Genomic DNA, 24,546 nt, shown 5'->3' on the forward strand with positions numbered 1-24,546 from the left:
TTTCTGCTTCCTTGTTAAGCCCCTATTACGCTCACTCCAACATCCAGTCCCTCACGTGACCTCCAGACCTGTGGGAAGGTCTGTGCCCTTTTGCTGACAATGCACTGACCTTGCCTCTGGATGAGGGAGTCCGGCCTGTTTCTTTTCCATTCTCCCCCACTTTCCTAACAGCGTGGACATCATAGGTCACTGCGAGATTCCATGAGATCACAAGCCCCCAGCCTCACCTCTCCAGTCCAGGCCAGGTGCTACTGAAGACACAATTTCAAAGCTTCTTTCGCTGGCCTGTAAATTAACTAAGCACTAGCACCTAGCTCCCCCCCCAACACACACACACACACACACACACACACACACACACACACACACACACACACTTTGCATCTATATCTGTGAATCCCTCCTGAAGCCACTTTACAACCACTCAGACCAACGTTGCTTTCCTCCTCAAGAGATCCGCCAAGTCAGCGGGGCCACACCTGAGCCCCGAGGCCTACTTTTTTCACCCCCTTTCCCAAGCCCTCTCTATTTGTCTGTATCCTAAAGAAGGCTTGAAGATGTACTTCATGCTAGCTTCCCATAGTGCCGTGGAATACATTTCTCTCTGTCCTTCTCTCTCTCTCTCCCCCGCCTTTTGTCTCTTGGTGGTGGGGCTTGAACTCAGGGCCTGGATACTATTCCTGACCTCATCTTAAGCCACAGCGACACTACCAGTTTTCTGATGGTTAGCTGAAGACAATCTTATGGACGTTGCTGCCCATGCTGGCTTTGAACCATGATCCTCGGATCTCAGCCTCCTGAGTAGCTAGAAGAACAGGGTGAGCCACTAGCGTCCAGCTCACCCCATCTCTGTACTTGGTATATCAGGGTGAGTGGCTGGACCCCACAGGACTTTGAGCCCTGGGTCTAAAAACCCAGTTTCACAATGAGGATCTGGCACTGGGCATGCGTGGTGAGGACAGGCAGAAATGTTTGTGAAGTTTCCCTCTAGAAGAAAGGACTTAGGGTCCTTGACTTGAATCACATAATAATTTCTGGAATAGTCATAATGGTAAGAAAACTTGGAAGAGCTTTTTGAAGTAAGCAGGCAGGCAGGCAGACAAAGTAGACGGAGCAGCTAGGAAAAGCAGAGGAGGACTGCCCTTGGATATGAAAGGCTGGGGTCAGGACTTCAAAGGTACGCGAGGACAGCGCTCTAAGCAATTGTCTTTTGCTCTAAACACTCCTAGCACTACACTAAGAGCTCCAGCCTGTTGAGGCATTCTCTCCAGTGAAGAATGCCTCTAGCCTTAAAACAGATGCGAACCCTTGAGATAAGGAAGGCATTCCGCCTCTCTCTCAGGCAAAGGTAGTCTCTATACCTAGTTTCTGAGTACCTTCACCAGGTCACTTCCCTAGTCTATCCGGCCTCATTTCCTCCTAAAACAACTTTGGCTCCTTTATCTTAAGGGAGCATAATGGATAAGAGCTGTCTCCTCCTGTATTTGTTTCAAGCTTTTTGTATCCCAAGCTGTTTCTTACCACACCTCCATTCCCTGCTCTACCTCAGGAAAACTGTCAAGCTGTCCCCACAAAGATACAGCAGAGCCATGGCCAGCTAGGCTAAGAAGACCTCGAAATGAAGGAAGGAGGGCCCAGAACCTGCTTCATGCTCTCCTGTCCTGTGGGTGATACATCTCTGCTCTGTGGTGGCAAGCCAGCTTGTGACGGGAGCTTATGGACAGGGAAGAGACTACAGGTTCATCTCTGAGGAACAGCAAGTAAGAAGACCACAGGGCAAGAAAGAGCCTTTTATATAAAAATGAACCAAAGGAGACTCTTACCACAAGCACAGTAAGTGAGGCAGGGCCAGAGAAGAAATGCAGGTCCCTGGCTCAGATCACCAAAACTCTTGTAATGTCATTCCAGTCATTAGTATCTCTATATAGGCATCTCTAAAACTCAGCAAGTGTTTTCACCAAAGTAACTACAGTGGCATCATTATTATAGCTAAAAACAAACAAAAACTCAGTAGTTCTCTGCTTATCAGCAATTGTCAGAGTTCAAATTTCCAGTTCTTCATAAAGATACATACTTAAGCAAAAAAACAAAACTAAACAAAAACCAGCCAAGTGTGGTGCTACCTGCCTGTAATCTCAGCACTTCAAAGGTCAAAACAGAAGGATCCCAAGTTTCAGGACACCTGAATTACATAAGGAGGCCCCTGTGTCAAACAAGCAAGAAGTCTACACAATGTGTAGTGTCTCATTTTATCCCAACACTTCCCTCTGCATCTCTTTTTGTTGTAAAAATATAAAAATTCATGTCGACATAATTAAAAGATTAAAATATGTAAAAATATTAAAATTCATGTTGATGTAAGTTTGATTCAATTCCTGAGAGCCAACCCATCAATTCACCACATTTGTAGATTCAAAGCACAAACTATATATTTTCAACAAATGTAGACATAGCATTTCACACATTTTTACCATCAATAAACAGAGCTGTAGATAAGACTCAAGTGGTAGAGTGCCAGCTGAACAAGCAAGTCCAGAGAGCCTGAGCCCCTGGAGTCTAAACCCCAGTATAAGCAAAGGTCTGTGAGAGCAAAATAAGTTTATGTCATAGATGCCTTAACCAAACGAATTCAGTTCTACTGGAAATTGCCACTTCTGTAATAAGGCAAGAAAAAAAAAAGGCACAAAGGGAAGAAAGGGAAAAGTAAAACTGTCTATCATATCATTGTGTCACACAAAACCCTGAAATGGGGCTGGGAATGTGGCTTAGTGCTAGAGTGTGTGCCTAGCCTGCATGAAGCTCTGGGTTCCATTCCTCAGTACCAGAAGTGGTGCTGTGTCTCAGGGACAGTGCCCAGGACTGACTTGAAGCCCCAGGACTGGCAAATATATGAATTAAATTTGAAAGAAGATCAGCAAGGATTGGGCACTGACAACCATAAAGGAGAGCTCAGACAATTTAACTCTGATTCCTTTGGTACTTCCATGGAAAGGGAGGACTTCTTACTACCATCAAAGATGTCCCGGCATGCCAGGTCTACCCTGAATAAATGACTTGGGCCTTTGCCTGAGAACAGGTCTCTGCCTGTCAATCCACCCAAGGCATCCAGTAAAACAGTCATCTTAGAGTTTGGTCCAGCAACAACCATCCCTAACCCATGAAAGTGCTATCCCATGGGACAGGCATGTTGCTCGCACCTTTGTCACAGACCCCAGGCCTTCTTCAGGCCAGCTACAACTGAAGAGTGTCCACCCGCAGGCTCCGTTTGGAGCCCTCGTTTGCTGAAGAAATTCCCAGCTCTGGGTCTTGAAAGAGGGAGAGAGAGAGAGAGAGAGAGAGAGAGAGAGAGAGAGAGAGAGAGAGAGAGAGAGAAAGAGTGTTTCCAGTCCTGGGGCTCAAACTCTGGGCTTAGGTGCCATCCCTGAGCTCCTTTTTGCTCAAGGCTAGCACTCTACCACATGAGCCACAGTGCTCTCTGCCTGGGCTGGCTTTGAAGTATGATCCTTAGATCTCAGCCCCCTAAGTAGCAAGGGTTACAGATACAAGTCACCAGCAGCAGTTTTTTTGTTTTGTTTTGTTTTTTAGACAGATTTTCACTATATCACCCAGGCCAGTCTTGAACTCCCTATATCCAGCTTCAGCTTCCTAAATAGCTAGAATTTTAGGCATGTGCTACCATGCCCACTTCAGTCCATAGGTTACAAAGATTTTGCATGTACATGTGTGCGTGGCGGGGGGGGTTACTGGGCCTTGAACTCAGAGCCTGGATAATATCCCATAGCTTTTTAGCTCAAAACCACCTGAACCACTGCTCTATTTCCAGCTTTTTGATAGTTAATTGGAAATCAGAGTCTCACAGATTTTCTTTCTTTTTTTTTTTTTTTTTTTTTTTTCCAGTCCTAGTCTTGAGCTCAGGGCCTGAGCGCTGTCCTTGGACTTTCTCAAGGCTAGAACTCTACCACTTGAGCCTCAGCACCACTTCCGGCTTTTTTGTATGTATGTGGTACCAAGGAATCGAACCCGGGTCTTTGTGCATGCTAGGCAAGCACTTTAACCACAAGACCAAACTCTCGGCCCGTCTCATAGATTTTCTGCCTAGGTTTGCTTTGAACTTTGATCCTCAAATCTCAGCCTCTTGAGTAGCTAGGATTACAGGTGTGAGCCATGGGTGCCAGCCAAGCATTCAAAAAACCTAGGATTGGAATCTCAGCTCCATTCAGAGTCTGAGCAGAGACTGTGTGGACCAGAGGTCCAGCAACTGGATTCTAGTTCTGTTACATCATTTAATGAGCTGTGTGATCTTGAGACCGCCCCCCCTTCCCCACCTGTAAGACAGGGATAATAATAATAATGGTTATTTCCTATAGGGTAATCTGGAGATAGTATGAAAACTGGCCAAAACTAGCCCTGCCCCCGGCTGGCATTAAATAGGAAAAACCCTCAGGCCACACACTGCTGCTATAAACATTTATGTACTTATGGTCCTCTGCATTTCCGTCTGTGTTAGTCTCAGAGCAGTCTCCAAGCCCGGGGCAAGCCCGGGAAGGGAGTGGAGCTAGCTCCTGGCAGGAGGGCGCTTCCAGCTGCTCCGGGCACCCATGCGCACGTGGTTAGAGCGGGGGTCGGGTACCAGGAGCTGGGTGTCTCTGACACCTCCCGGCTCCTAGACGCGTCCACAGCCACTGCTTCGGGCGGCGGCTCCAGGGACCCTGCCCGCGGCCGCACGGAGCGTCTGACCGCGAAGGAGGTGGCGGCTGGGCCCCCTCGCTCAGGCGCAGGCCTTGACCGGCCGCGGATCCGGGTCTGTCGGTCCCTGGTGGGCACGGCTCCCAGGCTGCGCCCCGCGACCCCCTGTGGCCAGCGCCGGCCGGCCTTAGTCACCCTTTCCTGGGCGCCCTGGAGGAGGCGGGCAGATTGGGGCAGGTGCCCGGCTCTGGGGGGCCCAGAAAGGCACAGGACGCCCGGGGCAAACGCGGGCACGAAGCTCCCCGGAGCTGGGCAACTTTGCGCTTTGAACACCTTCCAATCTCCAGGCGTCCAGTCCTTCGCCGGACAGCTTCGACCTCTGCTAGAGACGAGGGTTCCGGGGTGCCACGGGCCCCCTGGCGGGGCCGCGGGCCCGCGCTCCGGGCGCCCACGCCGGCTCGTGCGCCGCAGGGAGGCCGCGAGGGCGCTGTGACCCCGGCCCCGCCCGGTGGGGGTGGGGCTGGGAATGGGGAGGGGCGGGGCCGGAGGGAGGGAAAGGCACAGCCACGCCCACCCGGGCCAGGACTGCGGTTTGCAGCGGGAGAAGTGGGCGGGGTCAGAGAGGGACCGGCCTGGCCACGCCCACCCGGCCTGGACTCCGGGGAAAGGGGCGGGGCCGGAGGGAGGGAAAATCTGGCCACGCCCACCCGGCCTGGACTCCGGGGAAGGGGGCGGGGCCGGAGGGAGGGAAAGCCTGGCCACGCCCACCCGGCCTGGACTCTGAGAGGCTCCCCGCGGGGGCCCGGCCGGGGCGGGGCCTCGCGCGCGCGTGTCCCCACGTGTCCCAGCGCCCCCGCCCTGCCCCGGGCCCTGCTCTTATAATCCGAGGCGCCTGGCTCTCTCAGCCCTGTTCTGCTGCTCGCCACGGCCGCCGTCTGCCACCCGGTAAGGAGCCCCTCCATCTCGCTGGCCCCGCTCTGCTCCCCCATCTCACCCGCCGCGACCCGGCCCGAGCGGGCGGCGCGGAGGCCGAGGCTGCGCGCCCGCTGTCCACGGGGTGCGCACTGGGCGGACCCACCGGGCTCGGGGCGCGGCAGGGCCGACGCCCGCCGTCGGGTGGCGCACACACCTGGCAGCTGGGTCCCGACGGCGCCGGTCCTGGGGGGCCCGGGGCTGGGGAACAGGAGGGGCCATGGGTCCCCGTGCGGGCCATCCGGGGCTGCCCTCCGGTCTGCCCTCTCCGACCCGCCCTCCTCGGTGCGGGGGTGTCCCCAGATGGCGGCCTTGGAGCGCCAGACTCCCACGCTCCCGCCGCACCTTACCCTCGGCCCCCGTCTCCGTCACCCCCGAGAGAGCAGAGTTCCCCCATCTCAGCCCCGTGCCCTCCGGGGCTCCAGCACTGTGCTTCCCGTGGGCCTCAGTTTACCCTGGCTGTACGCCGGGGCTCCCTGCCCTGTCGGGGCGGGCTCCGCCCGTCTGGTTTCCTGAGGGCCCGGCCGGGCTCGTGGGAGGGGCCCCTCCGCAGGAAACGTCCACCTCCAGGCCGCTTTCGCCTGCGGCCCTCCGGCGATTGCGCCCTCCAGGGAGGCAGGGTGATTGCGCCGGGGAGGGACACCTCCAGGGCCAGGCCAGCCGCCGGCCTCGAGGAGCGGGGTGTTTGGCAGTGCAGGGTCTGGACAGGAGCGGACCCGTACTTCGCCTAGACCTAGAACGAGAGCGCCTGGCTTGGATCCCTCGCCCCACTGCGCCTCCGTCCTCAGGCCGGGGCGGGGCAGCGCTGTGGCTGCGGGTGGGGACGGACGCAGAACTGGAAGGGCAGGGTCCCCAGCGCCCGGGGTAGAGCTGATGGTGGAGGCCGACAGCGCAGCCCCGACACCAGAGGCCCCGGGACGTCATGCTGGGAAGCAAGTGGACCTTTCTCCCCACTCCCTGCCTCTCCCACTTCCTCTAGGTCTCCCTGGCCTTCCATCCCAGGCAGGGCGGCTCAGGGGTGGGGTGGAGGCCTTGCTCAAGTCACAGGGAAACCTGGCATGGGGTGGGAGAGCGAGGGAAGACCACCACCAGCCACCACTCTGGAGTGTCCACACTTGCCGGCTTCAGAGCCTTGGGGTGGAGCCAGCCCCAGACCCACCTGCTGTGCCAGCTCTTCATGGTCTGTCTCAGCTTCTCCCTGGGTCCTGGGAGAGCAGCCAAGACAGCCAGGAGCCTTCTCTGAGCACTGAACTGAGCCGAAGTGACTGGCTTGCCTGTGGGCACACACGTGCAAATGGGCACCGCACTGGATTCTGGGTCTGAAAGGCTCTGTCATTTTTGTTGTTAATGCATTAGGCAAATTAATCTGGCTCCCTCCCACACCAGATTTGGAGTAGGCCAGGCTACCACAGGTACTCTGTTATTAGTAAAATAAATAATTGAAAAAGAAAAGACTGGACCGGGAGTTTGGCCTAGTGGTAGAGTGCTTGCCTAGCATGCGTGAAGACCCGGATTTGGTTCCTTGGTACCACATATATAAAAAAAAAAAAACAAAAAACAAAAAAAGCTGGAAGTGGTGCTGAGGCTCAAGTGGTAGAGTTCTAGCCTTGAGAAAAATCCAAGGACAGTGCTCAGGCCCTGAGCTCAAACCCAGGACTGGCGAAAGAAAGAAAGAAAGAAAGAAAGAATGAAAGAAAGAAAGAAAGAAAGAAAGAAAGAAAGAAAGAAAGAAAGAAAGCAAAAGAAGGGGCCGGGAGTTTGGCCTAGTGGTTAAAGTGCTTGCCTAGCATGCACGAAGACCCGGGTTCGGTACCACATACATAGAAAAAAAAAGCCGGAAGTGGTGCTGAGGCTCAAGTGGTAGAGCTCTAGCCTTGAGAAAAATCCAAGGACAGTGCTCAAGTCGAGGACTGGCAAAACAAAAAAAAGAAAAGAAAAAAAAAGAAAAAGAAAAGACTTCTGGATGCTATGGCTCACACCTGTAATCCTAGCTACTCAGGAGGCTGAGATCTGAGGATTGTGGTTCAAAGTCAGCCCAGGCACTAAAGTTCATGAGACTCTTTATGTATAATTAATTGCCAGAAAACCGGAATTGATGCTGTGGCTCAGGGGTAGGGCAGTAGCTTTGAGGTGAAGAGCACAGGGACAATGCCCAGGCCCAGAGTTCAAGCCCCACCACCAACAAAAACAAAGTGCTTTTCAAGCCAGGACTTGAAGGCTCACACCTATAATCCTAGGCTGAGATCTGAGGATCTCTGCTCAAAGCCTGTGAGACATTTATCACCAATTAACCACCAAAAAGCTGGAAGTGAAATGTGGCTCAAGTGATAGAGAGCCAGCTTTGAGTAGAAAAAGACACCTGAGATAGCAAGGCCCTGAGTTTAAGTCCCAGTACTGGAGGGGCGGGGGAAGAATCAACGTGCTTTTCACTTTTTCCAGTTCCTAGGAGAGACTGTGGATGTCTCTCACCAGTCAGGTGACAGGTACCTGCTTAGTCTCCCTGCCTGCCACCTTGGGGCATTTCCATAAAGTTTGGTTAGAATCCAGATTTTGTAAAGAGATCCAGTTCTTTCAAGTGAAAGTCTAGGACAGATTCTTTTTTTTTTTTTTTTTTGGCCAGTCTTAGCTTGAACTCAGGGCCTGAGCACTGTCCTCGGGCTTTCTCAAAGCTAGAGCTCTACCACTTGAGCCACGGAACCACTTCTGGCTTTTTCTACACATGTGGTCACCGAAAAATCGAACCCAGGTCTTTGTGTATGCTAGGCAAGCACTCTAACACTAGGCCAAACTCCCAGCCTTAGACTCTTTTTTTTTTCTTTTTTGCCAGTCCTGGGCTTGAGCTCAGGGCCTGAGTACTGTCCTTGGACTTTCTCAAGGCTAGAGCTCTACCACTTAAACCTCAGCACCATTTCCAGCTTTTTTCTATGTACGTGGTACCGAGGAATCAAACCCGGGTCTTCGTGCATGCTAGGCAAGCACTCTACCACTGGGCCAAACTCCCAGCCCCTTAGACTCTTTTTTTAATGATATTTTAATCATCTTTAAGCAGTGGTTATAATTCAGTATGTCAGTTTATGAGTATAATGCATCACACCTATTAGTCTCTTAAGCTATAGTCTGAAAGGATGGTGCGCTCCCTCTGGTCAGTGTTGGAATTGCAGCCTATCTCTATGGGACAAAAAGGAAGGCATCGGTGCTTGGGCTGAAACATTAGAAGTAGGAAATCTCAAAATAGGGGAGACTCTTCTGGGGATGAGGGACCTGGGCGTCTGGAAGAACAGCTTAGACAGCTGCAATTCTGAGCTGGGCCCCACAGGACATGCAGAGAAATAGAAGAGTATTGGTGACAAGTGGTTCAGGCCTCTACTGTGTGGAAGAGGCGTGAGTGAAGGGAAACAGGCCAAGGCCGCCCAGGGACCTGGCAGCGTGGCCTGGGCACGCACTCCCCTGGCTTTTGTTTGTGAATAGGTGGCAGTGGAACTCTGAACCTGGAGATGAGATGTTTCTGACCCCAAACACTGCCACGCTGTTGTGATGCCAGCTCTGATATTTGAAAGCTAGTAGAGCTTTCTTGGGTGCCGATGGGTGCCTGGCACACATTCCCTGGGTACTGACCAGGTGGTTCTGGCTGGAGCCTCAGGAAATGCCCTCCCACCTTGTCAGCTAGAGCCAGACTGCCAACAGTACACTACCTGGGGAGCTGGGAAAATCCTGGGTGGACAGGAACCTGAATGCAGCTAGGATCTCAGCCCTGAGGCGCCCTGACCACCCATTGCCCAGCCTTCCAGACAGAGGTGGCCTTGTCCTTATGAGACCCGCTGATGGAGGTTTGAGTTCCAGCTCTGCCGCCAACCAAGTAGGAGCTCGGCAAGTTCCTTAACCCAAGCCTCCATTTCCATGTCTGTACAATGCAGACAGTTCCAAATGGAAGGGAGATGGGGTTGTCCCCATTGGGTATTCACTTGTCAAGACTTGCCAACAGCCAGGTTCAGTGGTTCATGCCTGTAATTCTAGCTACTCAAGAGGCTGAGATCTGAGGATCACGGTTCAAAGCCAGCCTGGGCACTAAAGACTGAAATTCTTATCTCCAATCAACCACCAGAAAACCAGAAGTGGTGTTAGGGTTCAAGAGGTAGGGTGGTAGCCTTGAGCTGAAGAGCTCAGGGCCAGTGCTCAGGCCCAGAGTTCAAGTCCCATGAACAACAAAACTTGCTGAGGGAGCTGGGAATGTGCCCCAGTGGTAGAGTGCTTGCCTAGCATGCATTGTAGCCTTGGGTTCGATTCCTCATTACTACATACACAGAAGAGGCCGGAAGTGGTGCTGTGGCTCAAATGGCAGAGTGCTAGCCTTCAGCAAAAGCTCAGGGACAGGCCCAGGACTGGAAAGCAAAAAACATCAACAAAAAAATCCCCAACAATTTACCAAATTAGCTGGGTGCTGGTGGCTCACACCATGTACCTGTAATCCTAATTACTCAGGAGGCTGAGAGTCTTTGTGATTCTTATCTCCAATTAGCCACTAGAAAGCAGGAAGTAGAGCTGTGGCTCAAGTAGTAGAGCACTATTTTGAGCACAAACAGCTAAGGAACAATACCTAAGCCCTGAGTTCGATGCCACCCACCCCCCAAAAAATTGCCAGATTGGACAGTTTAAATAAAAACAAGGCAAGAGGCATGGTTTCATATGGGTCCCAGTACCTGCTAGGGCAGAGGCTGTAGGGGGCTGGCCTGGTGGCTCTGAGCCCCATGGACCCCAAGACTCCCAGCTCAGTGAGATTCGTAAGCCTGGGGTCTGCAGGGGCCAGGTTCATGGCCCCCATGTGACTCAGCTGCAGTGCCAGCCATTAAGTTCCTTTGTTTTTGCAGAGTGGTTTGTTCAGCTGTGAAGACAGACTCTGACCCAGGGAACCCAGGCTGTCAATCAAGCCCAGGTACTTCCTGCCTTGAACCTTCCTGCTTCCTGCTTGGTCTGTCCACCTTCCAAGGCCAGTTGCTGGCTGTTACTGCCAGGGGCACCTCTACTGACCTACTATCCCATGTCAGGGCAACCTGCAGGGGTGGGGACAGCGATTGTTGCCCCATGGAAAGAGGGATGGAAGGGGAGATGGAAACCAGTCTCTGTCCCAGCCACATCATCATTCCATGGTCTGTTTTTTTCTCAAGTCTGAAGGGCAACAGGGACTGAGGCCTGGGGCTGACTGGCTGGCTGGCAGGGCCCTGGGATGTGTCCAGACTTCAACTTCACGTGCTCAAGCTCCAAAGTCCACCTGCCTACATGTCCTTGCCTGGGGCACCATACTGGACACCCGGGGAAAGCCCTTTGAGCGCAAGCAGAGAGAGGGGCACACGGGGTCAAAGAGTGCGGAAGTGGTGGTGGGTACTGGGCCTTCCAGGCTCCCATAGTTCTGCCCTGGGAGACCCTGACCTTTCCAGCTGTGTCGTCTAAGGAACCCAGCTGACCCTCCCCTCGGGCCCGCATCGTAGAAATCTGCTTACCCAGCCACAGAGGCAGAATATGGGGTCCACACCCACTGCCCACTGCCTGCTGACCCCATGTCTCTAGACTGTCTTCTGCAGTGTGGGTATGAAAATGCCATCCACTCTCAATGGGGAAAGTTGTTAGCAGTGTGAGGAGGAGGCGTCTAAGGAGCTGTGCCTCCTTCCCTCTCAGGGCCTCAGTTTCTCCATTTGCCTGCCTATAGGGAAGCCCCAGTGTCTAATCCGAAGGCTCTGGGTCCCCTTCAGTCACTTGTACTTGAAAGCACAGGTTGTTGCAATTGTGGGGAGTGAAGCAGGCTGGAGGAGCTGCAGGTGAGAGGCACATCTGGGGTGGCCCTGCCCTGCCCCCTGCCTCCTGCAGGTGGGGTGCCTGCTGGGTCAGAGCCAAAGCTGCTTTTTTTTCTGTGCCAGTGAGGCTTAAACTCGGGGCCTTTTGCTCTTGCTTAACTTTTTCACTCAAGGCTGACACTCTCCCACTTGAGCCACAGCTCTGCTTCTGGCTTGTTGCTGGTTATGGTTATGGAGAGTCCCCTGGATTAGTCTTGTGTGAGTTGGCTTTGAACTGTGATCCTCAGCTCTCCACCTCCTGAGTAGCTAGGATGGCAGGCCAGGTGTCAGAGCCAGAGAGACAGTGACTGTGACCTTCACCGCTGGACCTCTGAGTATGCCGTTTGCCTCCCTACCCAGTGCTCAGTGGGGTGACGGCGGGGTCCAGGACAGTGCCCCCCGGCCCCCGGGCCCTGCCTGGCACCGTCCTGCATGACACAGAGCTGTTCTGACAAAGGAGGCTCCGGCCCTGGTGCTCACTGCTGCTCATTCATTGGCCACTGGCCTTGGTCCAACGCCAGCCTCGGGCTGGCCACTCGTGGCTCACGAATCATCCCAGCCAATGAGGAGGCAGAGATCTCAGGATTGTAGTTCAAAGCCAGCTCTGCACGAAAGTCCCTGAGACGCCCATCTCCAAAACCAGAAGTGGTGCTGTGGCTCAAGTGGTAGAGCAAAAAGCCCAGGGACAGCGCCCAGGCCCTGAGTTCAAGTCCCCTAACTGGTGTGAACACACACACACACACACACAGTTGGGCCTTTGATACTAGCCAGCTTCAGCCCTAGAGATTGGTCCAAACACATAGCCTCCCCCCTGCTGGCCGCAGACTGCCAGGGCCTTCCCCGGACCTGGTGTGGGGCGTGGACAGTGCAGGGTCGGGGCCCTGGGCACGAGGTGCATGCAGCTGTTCCTAACCAGGGGCAGGCAGCCCAAGGCCAAGAGGAAGGCAGGAGCGCCTGGCCCTCATGCCTGAGCAAGGCCAGGAGGTGGACCTGGGCGCTCACAGGCTCCTCTGCCCTTTCAGGCAAAATGTCCAGCAAGGGCTCCGTGGTTCTGGCCTACAGTGGAGGTCTGGATACGTCCTGCATCCTCGTGTGGCTGAAGGAGCAAGGTTATGACGTCATCGCCTACCTGGTGAGTATTTCCCGCTCACCTGTCTGTCTTTTTATCTGCCTGCCTGCCTGCCTGTGTGTCAGATTGCTCAAGAAATAGAGGGTATGGGTAAGGTTTTTTGTTGTTGTTTGTTTTTTTGCCAGTCCTGGGGATTGAACTCAGGGCCTGGGCACTGTCCCTCGGCTCTTTTTGCTCAAAGCTCTACCAGTTGAGCTACAGTGCCACTTCTAGCTTTTTCTGTTCATGTGGTTCTGAGGACTCGAACCCAAAGCTCCATGCAAGCTGGGCAAGCATTCTATCACTAGGCCACATTCCCAGCCCTGTGGGTATTCTTTTTTCCAATCCTGGGGCTTAAACTCAGGGCCTGAGCACTATCTTTGCATTTTCTTAACACTACAGCTCTACCAGTTGAGCTACAGCACCACTTCCGGCTTTTCTATGTATGTGGTACCAAGGAATCCAACCCAGGTCTTTGTGCATGCTAGGCAAGCACGCTATCACTAGGTCAAACTCCCGGCCCCCTGGGGGTATATTTTGAAATTGCTCTAAAATAGTTTAATGATCATTTTAGGTAAATACATCTTTCCTTATTCAAACTAGCCAATCACCAGCAGGCTGTGAACCTGAGCTTGACCAATCAGCAGAGGGCAGGGTCTGCTGTGTCAGGGATAAATAGGGAGCAGCCTGCCTGCTTGCTCTTTGCCCTGCTTGTCAGATTTCTAGCTGATGGCACAGCCTTCTGCAGAAGCAGATGTTGCCTTACTGTGCCCGGGCTGCCTTTGAACCGTGATGCTCGGATCTCAGCCTCCTAAGTAGCTAGGATTACAGGCGTGAGCCACCTCGCCCGGCGTGGCAATTCTTTATTTTCATGTGTGTGGTGGTGACTCCAGCGGTTCCTGGAGAGCACGTTTATGCCAGATGCAGCCTCTGAGTCCTCTACACGCCTGTACTATTCGGGACGCTGGGTTGCAGAGTCTAGAAACCCAACTCAAATCAGGTTTAAGGCATCAACAACATCAAAACAATTCTGGGCCCAAATCACTAGAAGCCAGAGGTGTGGCGTGTGGAGGCGTCAGGCCAGGCTGTGTCCACACATCTGTCTCCAATCTTACTGGGCTTCACTTGACCTCTCCACGGGGCAGGCGAGGCAGCCACCAGCTCATCAGAGCCCAAGCTCACTCCCACTGGCCTGAGCAGCGACCCCTGCATGTCAGGTCACGTGGCTGCCTCCTGGAGGCTGGGCGGGGTCCCCGAGCACAAGGTCTGAGGGGCTCCCCGGTCCCTAGGGAGGGATCCTCCAGGAAAGACTTAGCTCCTGAGGAAGTCACAATGATGGCCAGACAGGCAGGACTGCATTAGAGCCGGGAGAAGCGTGTGTGACCCCATCCCAGTTACTCAGGTGGCAGGGGAAGAGCAGGCAGGCTGGGAGGTCAGGGTGCTTTGCTCAGTCACCTGCTGTCTGGCGAGGGGCAGCCCTGAGCCTGTGCCGCCTGTCTGGCCTCCAGACCCTCAGGCTGCCCCATTGCACATCTAAAAGCCTGACTGTTGTCAGGCAAACACCTGCTGCTGCGCTCTGCGCTCTGGTGAACAGAAGGCAAAGTTCACGTGGGGCCGCTGAAGCCACGCCAGTGTCCAGACGGCGACAGGAGCGCCCCTGGGTTTAGGCCCTGCTGCCTGCCGCTAGCTCAGGAGCTCAGGGTGCACTGGATGGTGGGCAGGACAGAGCAGTATTTGCTCTGGCTCGGGGCAGCTATGCTGCTGACATGCTGGGCTCCAGGCTTCTGTCCCAGGATCCTAGGTACCAGGAATAGCTCCGCCCACCCTGACCCCAGAGAAGCAATTGCCCGCCCAGAACATCAGGCTGTGTGTGGCCCCAAGCCTGACCTGCCACAGCACCCCAGAGTCTATGGGCTTAGCTTGTGCCACCTTGCCGCCAAGTGAAATGGGGCCACCTCTGTCCTGGAGGCACTGGGTATGGCCAGAGCAGCCCTCCCAAGGCAATGACCTGCCCACCCTCAGCTCACCCAACCTCTCCCTTCTGCCTCACAGGCCAACATCGGCCAGAAGGAGGACTTCGAGGAAGCCAGGAAGAAGGCGCTGAAGCTTGGGGCCAAAAAGGTCTGAGCAGGAAGCAGGGCGTGGGGCTGCAGGTGGGGCTGGGATAGGAAGGGCCAGCAGTGGAACCCTGCCTTACTCCTGTCCCTCTGCCATTGTGCTCCTCATTGAGACGAAGTGTGTGCAGGCCACCCCTAAGTCATCAACCCATCACCCCCCCATCTTCATCCACCGTCCTTCCACTCATCTGCCCATCATCCATCCATCTACTTATTACCCATCCATCATCCACCCACCCATGCACCCACCACTCATCCACACATCCATCCATATACCATTTATCCACCCCTCATCTAGCCACATATCCATCCATCTATCCATCCACCCGTCCACCCACCCATTCATCTACTCATCATTTAATGGTAGATCATCCATTTACTCATCATCCATCATCCATCCACTTACCTCTCATCATTGATCTTAGCCATCCAGTCAGAAATCCATCGTCCTTCCACCAGGCAGTCAATATCCTATTCATTCGTGTATCATTTACTCATCTATTACCAATCTACCCATTATCCATTCACCACCTCTCATCTATCATCCATCCATCCATGTATCCACCCATTCATGTATCTATCTTCCCCCCTTCTTTCACCTCTCCCTTCACCCATCCCCAGTCCAATTAACAAGATTAGAGCCACATCGGTTTAATCAGGGTTGATGATCAGTGTCTGTCTTGGGTGCAGGATGGAGTGCAGTCGCGCAGGTTGCTGGAGTTGATTAGTGATGTCTCACTCCACTGCAGAAGGAGAAGCTGGGTGAACTCACTGGGCCATTGCGCTGGGCCCGAGCCACTGCTCGCCAGGGTTTTGAGTTCCAGCTGGATCCCCATTCCTGCTGAGCCCCGCTCACAGCTTGTCTCCCCATAGGTGTTCATTGAGGATGTGAGCAAGGAGTTTGTGGAGGAATTCATCTGGCCGGCCGTCCAGTCCAGTGCCCTCTACGAGGACCGCTACCTCCTGGGCACCTCTCTGGCCAGGCCCTGCATTGCCCGCAAACAGGTGGAAATTGCCCTGAGGGAGGGAGCCAAGTTTGTGTCTCACGGTGCTACGGGAAAGGTAAGGAGAGGGATGGGCTGGGTACAGCAACTCCCCCCCATCCACAGGCTCGCTGCTTCCCCCACAGTGGGGAGCCCACGACCTCACTGGCTCCGGGCTGGTCATGGGGTGCTGAGGGAAGGCAGCAGAAAGCACCGTGTAGGTCTCAAAACTGGGTGCCCAACTGGGCACCAGTGGCTCACGCCTGTAATCCCAGCTACTCGGGAAGCTGAGCAAAGTCTGTGAGATCCCATCTTTAAAACAGCAAAAAGCCAAGCTGGAGGCATGACTCAAATGGTAGAGCACCTGTCATGAACAAAAAGCTTTCTGAGAGAGCAAAGTGAGGTCTGGAGTTCAAGGCCAGGTAGTGGCATCAAAAAGGAAAAAGAAAAAGCTGGACACTAGAGCTGCCAGGTTGTGCAGGCAGAGGGAGAGCTATGATCCAGGGCAAAGCCATGGAGGCAAGCCCAAGTGGGTGAGCCACAGGGCGCAGACACGGTATGGCTGGCAGAGGGGTGGGGAGAAGGAGGCCTGGCTGGGAGTCAGCGGGCCTGGGGCCACGAGAGAGCTTTGAATGTGAAGATGCCCGGTTGTGCGTATGGGAGGTCCTGGGTGGAATAGTGTCTCCCCACGGGAACCATCTGGGCAGCAGTGGTGGAAGGCAGAGACTGGGCAGGTCCCTGCGTACCTCCTGTGACCCTTGCGTCCCCTGACACTCGGTCATGGAGAATGGGGCACCAGGAAGCTAGACCGAAAGGCTGGGCTGGCTTTCTGGGGACGTAGTTGGAACATGTGTGCCACCCTCTATGGGACAAACACCCTGGCAGCAGAGGGCCCAGGAGTGGCACCTGAGGCTTGGGCCTTGAGCTCAGGCCCCACATGGCTGGGGGATCCGAACGCCATGGCTTCCCCTTGCATAGCTGTCTTCCCATCAGCCTCTGCTTCCTCCTCAGCAAATGGGGATAAAAATAGCCGTGTGCTCATGAGATGCTTAGGAGCATAGAGCAAGAATAATTTGAAGAATGTGCACAGCATGGGGCCAGACACATGGCAAACACTCCCTGTAGAAAATGTGCAGACCCGTGATTATCAGGCAAGATGAGGTCAGTATGGAATAAAGAAAGACCCCTGAGGCTTGGTGCTGGCGGTTCACGCCTATAATCTCAGCTACTTGGAGAAGTGGAGATCAGGAGAATTGCAGTTCCCGGAGAGACAGGCAAAAAAGTTTATAAGACTCCATCTCAGGGCTGAGAACGTGGCCTAATGGTAAGAGTGCTTACCTAGCATGCGCGAAGCCTTGGGTTCAATTCCTCAGTTCCATATACACAGAAAAAAGTCCAAAGTGGTGCTTTGCCCCAAGTGCTAGAGCATTAGCCTTGAGAAAGCTCCAGGATAGTGCTAGGCCCTGAGTTCAAGCCCCAGGACTGGCAAAAAAAAAAAAAAGAAAAAAAAGGAAGGAAGGAAGAAAGAGTCCATCTCAATGAAAATGCTGTCATCTCCTAAGGCTGGCCTAGGAGAAAACCAAATAGAAATGACACTCTGTTAACCAGAGTCTACTCAGGAGGATCTGAGGATCATGGTTCAAAGGCAACCTGAACAGGAAAGTCCAATTAACCACCAAGGAGCCAGAAGTGGTGCTGGGAGAGAGAGAGAGAGAGAGAGAGAGAGAGAGAGAGAGAGAGAGAGAGAGAGAGAGACAGAGACAGAGACAGAGACTCCCAGCTGCATCTGTCCTCAGCCCTAGTCTGGCTGGCCAGTGGCCTGCCCAGAGCTGCATGCTGGGTCTCTGTGTGGCCACCAGAGGGCACCAGAGGCTTGAGCTTGAAGAGGCCTACCGAGCCAGAGCTCAGCCAGCATTGGGCAGATACTAAAGTACCCCAGGACTGAGTCCCCCATAGCGATTCTGGGGACCCAGCAGCATCTGTGAAGTTCACACCAGGGAACACAGGGCTGTTGAGGTTGAAATGTCCAAGGCTGTGGGTGCTGGTGGGATGGTCCAGGAGGACACAGCTGTGTGTAGAAGCAGGCCATGGAGACCCTACTTGGGGGGGTGGGGGGCACAAGAGCACGCATGTGTGGCAGTTGTGACGTTCGAATTCAGAGTCTCACACTCTAATCACGATTTTTCTCTCAAGGCTGGCACTCTACCACTTGAGCCACCCCTCCACTTCCAGCTTTCGAACCCAATCCTTAGATCTCAGCCTCTGAGTTGCTGGGATTGCAGGCGCTGATGAGCTTTTGGGTCGTGGGTCTCACTCCAGCATGGACTAAGAAGGCGCCTCGCAGGTGCTGGTAGGGAGGCGGCTGAAATGTCTAGGGGGAGCAGGAGTCAGCAGGGCCCCAGGGGACGGACACCCCAGCTACAGGAGCAGCCGTGCCAGGTCCAGTGGCCAGAGGCAACTTTCCTCATAGCAGCTCTGTCTAGGTACCACCTGGCACCAGAACACAGGGCCATCTCTCACTGTTCCTCACCCACTGAGCCTGCCCCTGTCCCCTGGAGAACACGCAGAGCTGGGGACGCTCGGGGGCCCCACACACTTTCAGGGGAAGAACCTGGAAAGAGAGGCTCAGGGGGCTTCCGTGCATGGCGCCATCTGGGAGGAGCCTGGGCATTTGGAGTGCCCCGCCCCCACCCCGTCCTGGCCATGCTCACGGCCTTGCATCTGGGTGTGGGCACGCGTGAGTGACAGGCCCCTGTCTGGAGCTTCCTTCGCCCTGGGTTTCAGAAGGAGACTGAGGCACCCTGGGCCCCTGCCCCAGACAGGCTTGGAACCATGGTCCCCACACAGATGGCCTTCGGCCCCGCAGCCCAGAACAGACGGCCTGGCTGGCTGGCGAGTCACCACTGCCATTGTGTCCGGGAAACTTGAAACCGTGGGGAAATGGAAGCTGGACAGGCGGCCCCTGCTGGAAGCTTTCTCTCAGCTGTGCCAGGCTGCCTATGGCAATTCCTCCCCGCAGCATCCCTGCATATCTAAGCCCCAAAATGAGGGGCCCATGAGTCCCCCGAGTGGGAAGTTTGAGGATGGGTCAGCTGCTGTGTGACCCAGGCAGTGCCTTTCCTCTCTGAGCTCCCTTTTCTCAACTGTAAAATAAGCTTTGCAAATCCCATTGTGCACCACGCCCCCCCCCAGCCTGGGTGCTAGCACATAGTGGGTGCTCATTGCACCCTGGATAGGAGCTAGCTGCTAGACGGGTGGGGACACAGCCTCTGCCACACGGCGCCTGGCCCTGTGGAGCAGAGCAGGGCTGGAACCTGGGTCTCCAGTCACCTGACAAAACGCTGGAAAATGACATGTTATTTCCACTGCTGGCTGTGCCGGGCAGTTTTCACAGTAGGCGGAGAGGCGCCTGTTATTTCTGCAGAGGCCTCGCTGGGCCCTGGCTGAGAGGGAAGGCGGCCTCGCTGCATGGGCCATAGGGCCCAGCTGGCAGCTTGGGTGGCATCCCATGCCCCTCACCCCGTCCAATCCCTCTTTGTCAGCCTGGAGCAGGATGGGCAGCCTGCGCTTGGGGTTCTGTCCCTGCTCTGTGTGCAGACGAGGCCTGCAGCTTCTCTGGGCCTCAGTTTCCCAACCTGTGCACAGATGACTTGAGAGAGGCCCTGGTCTCCTGGTTCTGTTTCCTCCCGCTACCAGCCACTGTAGAATGGAGAACCAAGGCTGGAGTGTGGCCGGGCTCCACTGCATACACGCACGCGCTGTCTCACATCACCAGCACTGCGGTCCCTGGGCATCCACAGTTCAGCTGTGGACTGGAAGGTCCTGGGTTCAAATCCTCATCTTCACTTGTGGGGCAGGAGTTGCTTCTTCAACCTCTTATTTATTTATTTATTGCCAGTCCTGGGCTTGAGCTCAGGGCCTGAGCACTGTGCTTGGACTTTCTCAAGGCTAGAGCTCTACCACTTGAGCCTCAGCACCACTTCCGGCTTTTTGCTATATATGTGGGGTACCGAGGAATCGAACCCGGGTCTTTGTGCATCCTAGGCAAGCACTCTACCACTAGGCCAATCTCCCGGCCCCGACCTCTTAAGTATTTAGCCAGTGCTGAGGTTAGAACGTGGACCTCCCTTGCTTGCTTGCAGGGTAGTGTGCCACTTGAACCACACCGCCAGTCCAGCCTTTTGCTTTTGTTGGAAGTGGAGGCTCACAGACTTTCCTGCTTAGGCTGGCTTTGAATGGCAGTCCTCCAGAGTTCAGTCTCCTGAGTGGCTAGGATTGTAGGTGTGAGCCACCCGTGCCTACAGGCCTTGGGGTCCCGATGGAGCAGAGCCCCCCAGCATGCTGTGTACTGCCCACCCTGACCCCCGGGCTTCTGACTGTCTTCTGCACTGTGTTCCAGGGCAATGACCAAGTCCGGTTTGAGCTCTCCTGCTACTCTCTGGCACCCCAGATTAAGGTAAGGCGTAACCCTCCCCCAGCAGGGAGAGGGGAGGAGCACCCCAGGCAGAGGGTGGAGCCGCTCAGTGGTGGTTTGGGCCTTTCCTTTGTGAGGAGTGAGCTCAGAGCTGGCTTTTGCAGTATCCCTGAGCTTTTGTGACTCAAAGCCAGCGCTCTATATCTTGAGCCACGGCTCCCTTCCTGGCTTTTTGGTGATTGACTGGAAAGAAGAATCTTAGGGACTTCTGCTCAGGTTAGCTTGCAATCTCAGTGTTCAGGTCTCAGCCCTGAGTACTTGGAATTACGGGCAGGAGTCCGCCAGTGCCCAGCAGAAAGTGGGCTTGGTGTCCAGAGGCCACGTCCTCGCTGGCCACTTCATTCCTGGTCCTGTCCGGGGCGGGGCACTGCCCCGGGGAAGCGGGAAGATCTCTGGAATGGGACCACTGATTTTTAGGGTTATCGGGGCTTCCCCACCCAGGAAGTTACCAGGCCACACTCTGCACCCATGGTCCCCTGGCCTTGGGCCTGGATCTCCATTTGTCTTCCTTCCTTCCTCTCTCAACCCTGCATTCAACAAGCACCTGTACATTGCAGGCCTTGGTGGGGGGCCTGGGCTGGAGCAGCGAGACCAAATGTCCTGGGCAGCATTTCCTTTTTTTTTTTTTTGTCAGTCATAGACTTGAACTCTGGACCTGGGCATTGTCCCTGAGCTCTTCAGCTCAAGACTATGGCCCTACCCTTGAGCCACTTCTTTCATTTACCATAGTAACCACATTAAAACAAAATTAGAGCCTGTAGTTCTGACTGATAATGGGGTCATCAAGGTTCCAGCCCAGCCCAGACCAAAAGAAAAAGAAAAAAAGTCTGACATTTCATCAGGAGAAGCTGGGTGTGGTGGCGCCTGCCTGCCTGCCTGTCATCCCAGCGGCTCTGGGAAACCTCAAACCTCAGGCGATCACAGTCCAGGCACCTACCTTGACAGGAAGTGAGACCTGTCTCACAAAATAACCATCCAAAAGCAGTGCTAGAGGTGTGGTTCAGCATTAAAGCACCAGCCTGGTGAGCGCAAAGCATTGAGTTCAAACCCCAGTACTGCATGGAGACAGAGAAAGGAAAAGATCACAATTAAACCCTTTCTTACTATTAATATGTGCAAGTTTAAAAGTAAAACACAACCTAGGGCCATTTATGTTTCCTGGTGCCAGAGATCAAATCCCACAATTAGATCTGCATAGTCACTGGGCCTTCCCCCACCAGGTGACATCATCGCAATCTATTCTATTAAACCCCAGGTATTCCTACCCTTACCTGTTGCTCTCTTGGCATGGAACTTGTCACCCTGGCTCTCTAGACATAACGTTGTGGGTGGGGAGAGGGTGCGCTGTGGAGAGCTCGCCTCTCCAGCACCTTGGCCCCAGAGGGCTGCAGCCTTGTTTCTGCCCTTCGTTGCAAAGGCCAAGCCTAGGGCTGTGGGGCTGGAGGCCGGGCGCATGCTGGTCTCTGGGAACTAGGCCAAGGGCTGGGCTGTTGAGCTGTAGTCTAGCAGCTGTGTTTGAGGACTGGGGTCAGAGGACCATCCCTCACTGAGACCCCACACTCACCTGTACCCCACACCTGAGTGAGGTGCTGCCCCATGTCTGTCCTTCCCTGCCACCCCGAGCAGCCTGCAGGGTAGCCCCAGCACTAGCGAGGGGAGGGGGCCACATGTGTCCTCTCTCGGCTCCTCCCAGCCAGCCACCCAGTGTCATTGCACCTTGCGATTGTCCAGTTTGAACTCAGGTCTCAACTTGGGAGACTGAGGCAGAGGGGCGAGGCAGCCATTCCCTCCCAGCGTCCACCTGTTTAATGGGTCTCTCTGCCTATCCTCCGTGGATACAGCGAGAAGCTCTCCCTAGAAAGGCCTGTCTGCCATTTAAGAGCCAGCAGAGGCTGGGCACTGGTGCCTCGCGTCTGTGATTTACCCAGCTGCTCAGGAGCTGAGTTTTGAAGATTGTGGTTCAAAGCCGGGCAGGAAAGTCTGTGAGACCCTTGTCTCCAATTAACCACCAAAAAGTGGTAGCAGTCCATGAGCTCAAGCCCCAGTGCATGCACATGTGTGTGTTCATGCGCGCGCACACACACGCACGCACACGCCCCTCTGACCCCTGTCCCTTGTCCAGGTGATCGCTCCCTGGAGGATGCCAGAGTTCTACAACCGCTTCAAGGGCCGAAACGACCTCATGGAGTATGCAAAGGTATGAATCCCTGTCTCTCCGCCGTCAACCCCCCCCCCGCCCCTGTATCCCTCCCTACTCACCCCTGCCTGGGCCAAGCTCGTCCCTGTGGGGTGAAGGCTGGACCTCCCATCTTCCCTCCAGTATGCCTGGTCCCTTGGCCCCACGGGAGCACAGCCATCTGTCTGTTTCCTGAGTGGGTACATTTGAGGGGGAAAGCACCAAGCTCTGATCTCCAAGGGAGGGGGACCCCCACTTGGTTGCTGAGTGTGGGTTTCTTGGGGGAGGAGAGGTGGGAGCCCTTTTTCTCCCTCTTCATTACCCTCTCCCTTCATTAGCCATGTCTTAATTGCTTGCTGGGCTTTCTCAGGGGCTGGGGGACAGGTAGGCATTCCGGGGGCCAGAGACAGACAAAGCCTTTTGTGATGCCAGCCTTTCCTTTTTTTTTTTTTTTTTTTTGAAGTACAAGTTGCAATAAAACATATTAGAAGTTTTGTATCAAGATCCTTAGCCGCTCCCCAGGGCACCTTTCTTTCTAGAGACTCCATGGCAGCATTTGACAAACGGCCTCAATCAATCAGACGGGAGAAAAGCGACTCAAGTGCACGCACCAGAAAATTGCCCAGGTTTTTAAATAGCAATCACCAGGGCTGGCTGTGAGCACTCTGCAGCCACGGTGCCTCGTGGCAGGGGCCGCGGGCGGACGCAGCCCTGGCCAGCCCGCCGGCAGCCCATTAAGCTCTGGAGTGCTCCAGGAAGGCCCTCCTCCACCATCTGTTGTTTTATTATTAAGAGTTTACATGTGCAAACCCATATGTTACCAAACAAATTGTCAAATAGTGCTATTACGGAAACAGAGGTTGGCGAGGCGTCTTTTCTTCCCCCTCCCACCCCCCACCTCCTTGAAGATAGGAAACAGGGAGCCATGTCTTCCCTTGAAGAATAATGAATGGCTGGCCCAGCACCCCCTCCCTCTCCCCTCACTCACTCCCTTCAAGGTAGGCAACCCCCCACCCCCAAAGAGAAGGCACTAGCCAACCTGGGAAGCGGCTCCCTGTCCTTCCAGTCCCTGAGTTTGGGAGAACTCTGCCCTTCCTTCTTGGATTTCTTTTTATCTCTTTTCTTTTTCTAGATGTGTGTGTGCGTGTCCCTTGATTTTATTCCCAAATACCCTTTGGAATAGGAAGCGTTAGGAAGGGGCGTGGGTACCCCCTTGCTTCCCCCCCCCCCCGGCCCCCTTCCCATCCCCTTTTCTCCTTGGGGGCTGGGATTTGGGATTGAGCAGTGGGAAATCTGAGCACATTCTAGAAAAAAGGTGGAGTCACACTGGAAATGACCAGAATATCTGAGCAGCTGCCAGGCTTTGTCCAAAATTCAGAGCCAGGCAGGATCTGAGACAGATGAGAGAAAAATCAATGGAGCTTTGAAAAAAGATCTGTTTTCAACTAGCTGGAACCAAAAGGTGCCAAGCTAGAGAGACTCAGAGAGAGACTCAGAGCTCGGCGCCCCTGCTCACACCTGTAATCCCAGCTTCTCAGGAGGCTAAGAGCTGAGGATCGCAGTGTGAAGCCAGCCTAGGTAGGAAAGTACTGAGGTTTGAACTCAGTTGTGTTTGCTTGACTTGCTTGCCTAGCTAGAACTCTACTGCCGGAGCCACACCTCCAGCCTGACTTTTTGTTGGCTAAATTAGAGATGGAGTCCAGTGAATTTTTCTGCCTAGGCTAGCCTCAAACCTTGGCCCTCTAGTCTCCTGATAACAGGTGTGAGCTACAGAGCCCTTCCACAAGTGTGGGCTGGGAGGGGGGATTTGAGGCCAGAGAGAGGTCAAGAAACAGAAATTGGAGTCATGAAACAAACATTTGGGTTATCTCGGAGTGGAGGCCACGTGTCCTGCATTCCCCTCCTTCCCTCCCCTCCCCTCATTCTGTGATACCCCAGCACCCCAAAAGCAAAGCCTCCAGGGAGCCCAGCGCCCCCCTCCCCAGCCTAGCCTCCCTACTCTGCAGCCTAGCCATATCCCGCGGTCCTGATCCCAGACCTGCCGAGCTGCAGGCAGAGCCTGTACACTGGACCTTGGAAACCGGGGGGCCCATACCCCATCTCTGAGTACCCTGGTTGCCTGTGGAGCTGCAACATGGGCTCATAGGAAGTCTGCAGCGGGTCCCAGCTTTCCTTCTCCACATGGGCTCCATGTAACACTCTACA

General features: G+C 54.5%; 1 protein-coding gene across 1 annotated transcript in view; it reads left to right on the forward strand.

Moving 5' to 3' along the window:
• Positions 1-5,591: 5,591 nt before the first annotated feature.
• Ass1 (argininosuccinate synthase 1) overlaps positions 5,592-24,546 on the forward strand; it is a 43,552-nt gene continuing 24,597 nt past the window's right edge. Inside the window, exons 1-7 of the mRNA XM_090330818.1 lie at positions 5,592-5,631; positions 10,524-10,588; positions 12,506-12,615; positions 14,644-14,712; positions 15,582-15,770; positions 20,091-20,147; positions 22,288-22,362. Coding sequence (XP_090186944.1) covers positions 12,511-12,615; positions 14,644-14,712; positions 15,582-15,770; positions 20,091-20,147; positions 22,288-22,362 — 495 coding nt within the window. The 5' untranslated portion in view covers positions 5,592-5,631; positions 10,524-10,588; positions 12,506-12,510. The remainder of the gene's footprint in view (positions 5,632-10,523; positions 10,589-12,505; positions 12,616-14,643; positions 14,713-15,581; positions 15,771-20,090; positions 20,148-22,287; positions 22,363-24,546) is intronic.

Source organism: Megascapheus bottae, chromosome 3 (genome assembly GCF_031878675.1).
Source record: "Megascapheus bottae isolate mThoBot1 chromosome 3, mThoBot2.hap1, whole genome shotgun sequence".
Taxonomy (NCBI): Eukaryota; Metazoa; Chordata; class Mammalia; order Rodentia; family Geomyidae; genus Megascapheus; species Megascapheus bottae.